At 39.4% G+C, this 8,335-nt stretch overlaps 2 protein-coding genes across 2 annotated transcripts in view; one reads left to right on the top strand and one right to left on the bottom strand.

The window, feature by feature from the left end:
* The window catches only part of LOC107683614 (methyl-CpG-binding domain protein 6-like), a 28,504-nt gene extending 25,219 nt beyond the window's left edge, over window positions 1-3,285 (bottom strand). The window contains exons 1-3 of the mRNA XM_016479683.1: window positions 3,101-3,285; window positions 2,396-2,576; window positions 1,088-1,227 (exon numbers count right to left, since the gene is read on the bottom strand). Of these exons, the coding sequence (XP_016335169.1) occupies window positions 1,088-1,203 (116 nt within the window). The 5' untranslated portion in view covers window positions 1,204-1,227; window positions 2,396-2,576; window positions 3,101-3,285. The remainder of the gene's footprint in view (window positions 1-1,087; window positions 1,228-2,395; window positions 2,577-3,100) is intronic.
* Window positions 3,286-6,730: 3,445 nt separating this feature from the next.
* Window positions 6,731-8,335, top strand: part of LOC107683613 (DNA damage-inducible transcript 3 protein) — a 4,403-nt gene continuing 2,798 nt past the window's right edge. The window contains exons 1-2 of the mRNA XM_016479682.1: window positions 6,731-6,954; window positions 8,142-8,207. The gene's annotated coding sequence lies outside the window, so the exon portion shown is untranslated. The remainder of the gene's footprint in view (window positions 6,955-8,141; window positions 8,208-8,335) is intronic.

The raw sequence follows: 8,335 nt of genomic DNA, 5'->3' as shown, positions 1-8,335 counted from the left end.
GCAGTGTAGAGTAGCACTTGTTGTTTGTCATTTCTCTGATCACAAATGCAGACAGAGTTTTATGTTTACGCGGCGTGATGCAATGCAACGTGTAAAACGACAGTATAAGTCATTATAATCAGTAATTATGTCCCCACTGGATGCAACAAATGCCTCGTTTGTAATGGGTTTTAATGTTTTTGTCTCGTCGCTCCGGCCGGACAGGGCATCACAGTATGGTGAGGGGCGTAACATTTCCGTCTCACGCTTGAGGTATTCGGCCAATCACAACGCACTGGATAGCTGGCCAATCACAGCACACCTCGCTTTTTCAGACCGATGAGCTTTGTAAAAATCGATGCGTTTCAGAAAGGCGGGGCATAGAGGAGAAACAATAATGTACAGTATGTGGAAAATAATGTGTTTTTTGAACTTTAAACCGCATACACACATTTCATTACACCAAATAATGTTATTTTTAGCAGCATCATATGACCCCTTTAAAGGATTAATTTAAAGTTATTGTTAAATATCAATTTCACTATGGAGAAAATGAATGGGATTTATACTTTCAGACTGCTACACTCAAAAGGTCCGGTCACACCAAGGAATCATTGGAATCCCTTTCAAAACTACTTTTTCCAGCTGATGAACAATAATCAATCAGAAAACACTTTCAATCTACCTTAAAGATCTCGAGCATTTGAAGCAACAGATATCAAAACCGGAGCGTGCGCATATAACAAACAGAACATTATGGAGTGCTGGTATGGATGCTAATTTAGTCATCATTCTTGGTGTGAACGGGTGTTTAGTTCACTACCAGATTGTTTTAGCACTTACAAACTGTACTGATTTTCACATAAACTTTACACCAGACTACTTTGGAACCAAACCACACTGGAAGCCCTAGTGTGAAAGCTAAACACACTCACTCGCATGCATGTGAGAAAAGTTTGCTTGAGTGAAATCACACACATTTATGCGTAATCATCATAGCCAGGCAACCTGAGTGAAAAATGTTCCTTATGTACCTTTTAATAGCCACACTGTTCACATTTGATCAGAACAGCAGTTATGAATGACACAAACTAAAATGTGGACGTACCTGATGTAAGACACAGCTCCGTCTTCCACCTTCCTCTGCCAGCCAACCGGGATCTGAGCGATGAGCGTCGTACCTCCATCTTTTTCTCCTGCTGCACTCTCACTGCCCCCCGTCATTTTCTGCTCACACACATCCAGCTCCTAAAGACACAAACCACTTACAATTCAGTTTGAAACCAGATCTGATGAACCTGATTCAGTTTCAAACAAGATTGAGATTCAAATGAGATTTCATGAGCCAGATTCAGTTTCAAACCAGATATGATTAACCAGATTCAGTTTCAAACATGACTGAAATTCAAACCAGATTTGAAAAACCAGATTCAGTTTCTAACCACATCTGATGAACCAGATTCAGTTTCAAACCACATTTGATGAACCAGATTCAGTTTCAAACCATATTTGATGAACCAGATTCAGTTTCAAACCACATTTGATGAACCAGATTCAGTTTCAAACCACATTTGATGAACCAGATTCAGTTTCAAACCATATTTGATGAACCAGATTCAGTTTCAAACCATATTTGATGAACCAGATTCAGTTTCAAACTATATTTGATGAACCAGATTGAGTTTCAAACCATATTTGATGAACCAGATTCAGTTTCAAACCATATTTGATGAACCAAATTCAGTTTCAAACATGATTGAAATTCAAACCAGATTTGAAAAACCAGATTCAGTTTCAAAGATGATTGAGATTCAAACCATATTTGAAACCCACATGATGACCCAGATTCAGTTTCAAACCATATTTGCTGAACCAGATTCAGTTTCTAACTACATTTGATGAACCCGATTCAGATTCAGACCAGATTTGATTAACCAGATTCAGTTTCCAACCATACTTTGATTAACCCGATTCAGATTCAAACCAGATTTGATGAACCAGATTCAGTTTCAAACCAGATTTGACTCGCACTTCACACCTATTTTCAGTTGTAAAATATGTCCATACTGCATCTAAATACAGTTGTCACTCCACTTCTGAGCGTTTAATCTGTGACTATTCTGTGGCTGCAATATAACAAAGAGTGAAAAATTTAAGGGGGTCTGAATACTTTCCGTACCCACTGTACATCCATAAAGAACAGATCATGTAGTGACAACTATATTTACATAAAATCAGTGGAGTGTGTACATTTCAGTTTTGTTTAAAAAAAAAAAAAAAGCTAACCCTTAACTAGGTAAAATGGGTTCAAATGCACAATGGGTTCATGCGTATTCTTTACATTTAATAAATGCATTTGTCACTCCAAGACTGCAGTATGTACGATGTTACGACATTCTGCAACTTCATACAGTACCTTTTCATTTTCATACAGCCTTGGTCAGCACCAATCTTGAAATACACTCTTTGGAGGACATTTATGCAGCATTAACGAAGCACAACACAATACAACAACAAATCTATCTTGACACACAATCCTCTCCGCTCCTCTCAAATGGACTGGGATGCTCCTGTGAAACTCTCCAGAAGCTGACAATCTGAAAATGTAAAGAAAAATATATTTCAGATGACATCGACATATTCCGAGTACAGAATATAAACGGTTTATAACCATTTTCAATACAAATATGGAAAACAAAGATAGAAATGTCGACTACATTGATATACAAGATACTATTTCATCATCATATTAATGTACCATGGTCTCTGGCACTAAATACCATAGTACTAGTAGGGTACAAGTCCAAAACCCGGTACTTTGTTGTCAGTGTAACGTTACAACTCTTGACATATGGTTGGTTGACAGTAGCGTGAAAAGTGACAGTTGAAACTAATACTCAGCGCGCCAACGCAAAAATTCAAATTTAAGTTATCGAGATGATGTCACCGCCTAAACCATTTCATTTTAACGGTTTTTATTCTGGCACAAAGGCGGGTGATTGTGAAGCGGCTAACGCTGGAGCAGCGCGCTAAAGAGTAAACAAACCACCACGAATAAAAGTACGCAAAGTTTCGGGAAAACTAGGACTTGAATACGGAACGAAAATAGGTATGTACTTACTTGAGTATCGCACTGGTGCTTTTAAACACCGAACGTCCCGAAGAATAAACAAACGTCGCGTATTGACGGCTAGCTGGCCCATTCTTAAACATCCTATTTGTATTGCAAGCTTACTGGACACGTAATAACACCGCGATTATAACCAACGAATCGGTCTAGTTTGTCGCGTCGCGTAGACGCGCTGTTAGCTTTCTTTAGCTCGCGTGCTACGTACCTCTGTGTTTACGAAGTTTCCTGCTTCTTCGGCGCTGACTGAAGACTGAACAAGCGGACTGAGTCGCAAATGTCGCCGTTGCTGGAGCTGTTATGAACGCCGTGTGGTTTTAAGCCACTTCATCCCCGCGTATCATCCGAGCCGTCCTGCTTAAAAACAAAGAGCAATAACGCTTGGTTTTATTGCGCCCCGTGCATTGTTGTCCAATTTCGTGTGAAGCCTGCTCGGCCGCGGAGCGTGCGATCGCTTCATTCAACGCTTCGGCGCCCTCCTAAGCGTCTTTTCTGAGTGCGTATGCGAGCGAGGGGTTGCTTTAAGTCTTTGTGAGGGCGCTTTTAGTTGATCTCCGTTTCCAAGTTCCTATTTTTCCTTAGGATCCCGTGCCAACAAAAAAAATCATGGAGTTTTAGTCCGCGCATGCGCAGTAGCTGCTGCCTGTCGGGTCGGGAATTCCGTACAATTCCACACAATTCCACGTCCACTAGGAGGAGCGCGAGAACTGCGCACTGAGAAAAACGCACCCTAGTACGAAAATAAATAGGTGGACTTCTGTAAGTGCTGGGATTGTTTTAGAATGACAATATTTGTGTAATGTGAAATAAATCTGTAAACTGTCGTGTGTTACGTCACTACAAAGAGGGTTTTCATTCAGACGTTCGATTCGAATTTGAGAAACCGCTTCTCGTCATGTCAATAACTTCAAACGATATAAACGTAGTTCTCAACATTCATGATTTATATAACATTAAAACCCAAATAAAATATCGATCAGTCGTGTTTTAATTATTTAAGGTAAAAACAATGTTAACGGTTTTTCCCGCTCCCGAATTTACGATCAGCCTCAAACTACCATTCAAATTAAATCCAGTCGGTCTGTGGTAACATTAGATGTTCGTGAACTTAATCTGCAAATGCGCAATATTTGATCGAAGTGAGAATATCCTGAGAGAAAGATATTTCCGTTAGTCTTGCCATACAATGATGATTCCACACACGCATGTCTTTATTGGCCTTATTGTGTCAGTTAGCCGAGAAAACCCGCAAGTATAATTACTGAGGGAATCGCAGATAAAACCTACTTAGCGTGGAGGAAAGATGTAGGAAATCATATTCTGAGGAGATGTTTCTGAGCACGATATAAACATTAGGTGCGAGTTAGAAATATAAATCGGATCAACCTCCTACTGCGTTGAAGGCCGAAAGTTTGGGAGTTATTGAGAGTTAAACCTGTTCAAAGGAATGTCGAGTAAACACAACTTTGTTGAATAAAAGCATAACCTGCCAATAGAAGGTGATAACCGTTAGGCAGCGGGGAGACTACACAGCAACAGCCAGCCGATCGTGACGTGTTAGTAGCGTCTCAGCGCGAGCTCCTGGAAACAGTATTCGAGCTTTCTATTCGCTAACCTTACGCGCATCCCACTTGCGCTGTTGCTAGGCAATACATTGCACGCTTTGCACCATGCAAGTTTAACTACTCAACTCTTGTGTTTGGAAGAGTTTCAGAATACAGAGCCTGGTGACATAGCTAATAAAACACGCCATTTAAAGCAATTAAACAGTGGGACCAATGGTGAAATCTGAGCAGTATTTTTTTTACATCCATGTAATTAGGCTACTTAACTACTCAAACTAAATAAATACTTTTTCTTTAGGGTTCATATTAAATCCTGGACATGTTTAGAGGTCAGCCCATGCTGTACCTAATAAACTATATAATTTTAAAGCAATTAAACTGGTGTAAACTGATTCACATAATTTTATTTGGATTTATCATACAACGTGATTAGATGAACAGTGGAATCTGAGCATTATTTGGTTAACCGTGGAAGTTGAGAACGTTTACAGCACAACAACAGTCTAGGTTACCCATGTTGGGAAAATACTCTCTTTAGGGTGGATCCATGGGTTCAGATTAAATCCAGGTTCACATGTTTTGAAACGTCTACACTTTCGAGTGCCCTATCTAGGCTTTAGGACCCATGTTGGGAAACATATTCAGGGCGGTTCTCCGACACAGATCAACACCTGAAGCCATTAAAACAGTGCTACGTGTTCTTTTTCAAACCATTACTTTGGATAAACATTGACAGAATTCTGAAAATTGGAATATTGCTTTGAAACATCCACGCTTTCGAGTGCCCTATGATCTCCATGTTGGGAAAATACTGTCTTTAGGGCGTTTCTATGGGTTCAGATGAAATCCTGGACAAGCTGCAGGTCACTATGTGAAATATTTAATTTAAATGCCAACAGAATGTTGTACACATGCTACATTTGGACAACCAGCATTCTGAAAATTATGTTTTGAAACTTTGAGTGCCCTATCTAGGCTATAGGACCCACGTTGGGAAAAATACTATGTGCTGTACATTTAGGGCGGTTCTCGGACAATATGAAGCCATTAAAATAGTGCTTTAAGTAATTACTTTGGATAACCAAATAACAGCATTCTGAAAACTGGAATGTTTTGAAACATTGGAGTTCCCCATGTCTAGGCTATAGGATCCATGTTGGGAAAATATGTCTTTAAGACGGTTACATTGTTTCCGTGGACATTTTACAGGTCACCGCAATAAAGCATATCATTTAAAAGCAATTAGAATGTTATGTCAGCACACTAATACCTGTAATTAAATTGGATAACCAAATGGCAGCATTCTGAAAACTTGCATAATGTTTTGAAACATTCACACTTTTAAGTGCCCTATGTAGGCTATATGATCCATGTTGGGGAAAAATACTATATGGACAGTTTAAAGTCTTAAAAACTAATCTATTGACCTTTACCATTTCAACGTCACTTTATGGGCTCCTTTGGTAATCAGGTGTGTTGAACAGTAACGTGATATAGTTTAACCATTCGCGTATTTTAGTTGTTTGATGCAGTGTCTGTATTGTTTATACGGATTGCGTCTGTTGTCTGGAGTGAAATGTGTGAGGTGCTCCTATGGAATATCCTCATTCTATAGTGCTGAACTGGATGCATTTGGAAACAAATGCATGAAAAAAGAGCGAACAAATGGACCGCGGATATTAACGTTGCATATCTTTATAGACGCATACGCGAACGCAAGCAACATTTTCCTACATCCTTATAAGGTAGCTCGCCACTTTTTTCTGTTTAACGAAAGGTTGTTTAATAAAACATGCTGGTGCTCTGCTAGTCTTATCTCCAACTAGAAACCGGTTGCCAACGATTGCATCATTCCTTTCATGTGACTCCCTTACGCCCCAAATTCGTCCTGGCCGTCTTATGACTGCATCACATCTTCCTGCTCACACAAACTCTCGCGGAGCGAGACAACCAGCAAAGTCATCAAGTCCCGCCCCTCCCGCCCAGCGCGGCTGCTGATTGGATGTCTCTAAGCAGAAGAATTTCCACCGCCTCGCGCGATTGGTCCACGCTACCGACCATCTCCTGTCAGTTTCTCATAATCTCCATTAGGTTGCGCCTTGAGCTCCTCCCCCCAGAGTTCGGTTGGAGTCACTCTATAAATGTTCCCGGGAGTTTCCGAAATCCACACTCGGTGACTTCAGCAGAACAATGGTTAACATGAGCTATCGCCAACCTCTACAAAAACACGCACAGACCCTGAATCCGAAACAGCCGAGGAAAAGAAATAATAAAAAGAAAAGGGTGAGTGTCATCTCTATTCTTTATTGTGTTCTGTTGTACTTTTCTTGCTGGTGTATGTCAAGCTTTTCCTTTTGGAAATCGGGAAAGCGCATGTTGTGGCGACTATCGCGAGCTGTTTTTGGAATACAGTTGCTCAACTCAAATTTCACAGGATTTTTTTTTTCTTTTTTGCCGTCCGTTTTCTGTATTATAACGCAACACTGTTGCGCTGTTTGTTCTCGTTTAATAATATTTACTTTAGAGTTACTTGCTTCGAAAACTACGCGATGACAGCTGTCAGTTCCGCGGCAAAACTTTTTTAGCGAACGTTTGATTTTTAACGGTTTTTGTTCCATCGCTCGCCCTTTGTTTGCTCGCTCCTGTACTTTGATTCCATGACGTCACTGGCTCGCTGTCAGTTTAATAAAGCGCTGCTCCAGCTGGACGCAGTTACCGTGGTTTATAAAAGAAAATTCATTTAAACTATTTAAGTGACATAAGAAGTCAATTGACTGTCTAGTCGTTTTAAAATAATCGATTTACATTTTAGTCGCCGTTGGAGTAAAGCTAGACAACCGCAAATAAACAGCACAACGTGTTTAAATTATTTATTAATAGATTCATAATAGAAAAAAAAACTTTTTAGTTAAATCGCTTCACTCCGCGTTATGATCTATGTTAAAAAAAAAAGATAAAACATGGGTGTGCCTCAGGTGTTTATGTTAGGCCTGTTTTCATTCTCACACGGACATCTAAAGTAGCTTGTCGTTCTCTGATCGTATTTATAACTCAGGAATTAGTTCTGTGATGTTTAATTTTTTTACCTGAACTTGAATGTCTTCACATAGTTGAGATTGAGAGTCATTGGGTTGTTTTGACAGACGCTGTGTGCGCACGCAGACTCACGCAGACGCACGCAGGGGGCGCCATCGAGCACACAATGCGCCTTTGTTTACATAAAAAAAAAATACAATTACCTAATTTTAGATTAAAGATTAAACAATCAGTAATCGCTGTCGGTCATTTTATGAAACATTTCAAAATGTTTAATGATCCAGAATTCCTCTCTGTTTTTTTCCGTTGTGCTTTCTGGCTCATGTTTGTTTCTCAGCTGAAATGTTTTTTATGAGAATTATTTTTATTTTATTTTTAAATAGTTTTGCAACCATGACCTGTGGCTTGAGCTCTTCCATGTTTTATTTCTGTAGAATCATTGGGACAATTTACCGCCAACAGCTTACATTCAAACTTGATTGACAAGAGACACTTTTGAGGTGAGCATTTTTATAGCATTCATCTATTATTTTATTTAAATACTTATTTAATAACTAAACTAAATGGTTAAAAAAACAAAACTAAACGTACACACACACGTATATATACACATCCATATACACACACA

Source organism: Sinocyclocheilus anshuiensis, unplaced genomic scaffold (assembly GCF_001515605.1).
Source record: "Sinocyclocheilus anshuiensis isolate Anshui unplaced genomic scaffold, SAMN03320099.WGS_v1.1 scaffold1761, whole genome shotgun sequence".
Lineage (NCBI taxonomy): Eukaryota > Metazoa > Chordata > Actinopteri > Cypriniformes > Cyprinidae > Sinocyclocheilus > Sinocyclocheilus anshuiensis.
This window is presented reverse-complemented; position numbering and strand designations above follow the sequence as displayed.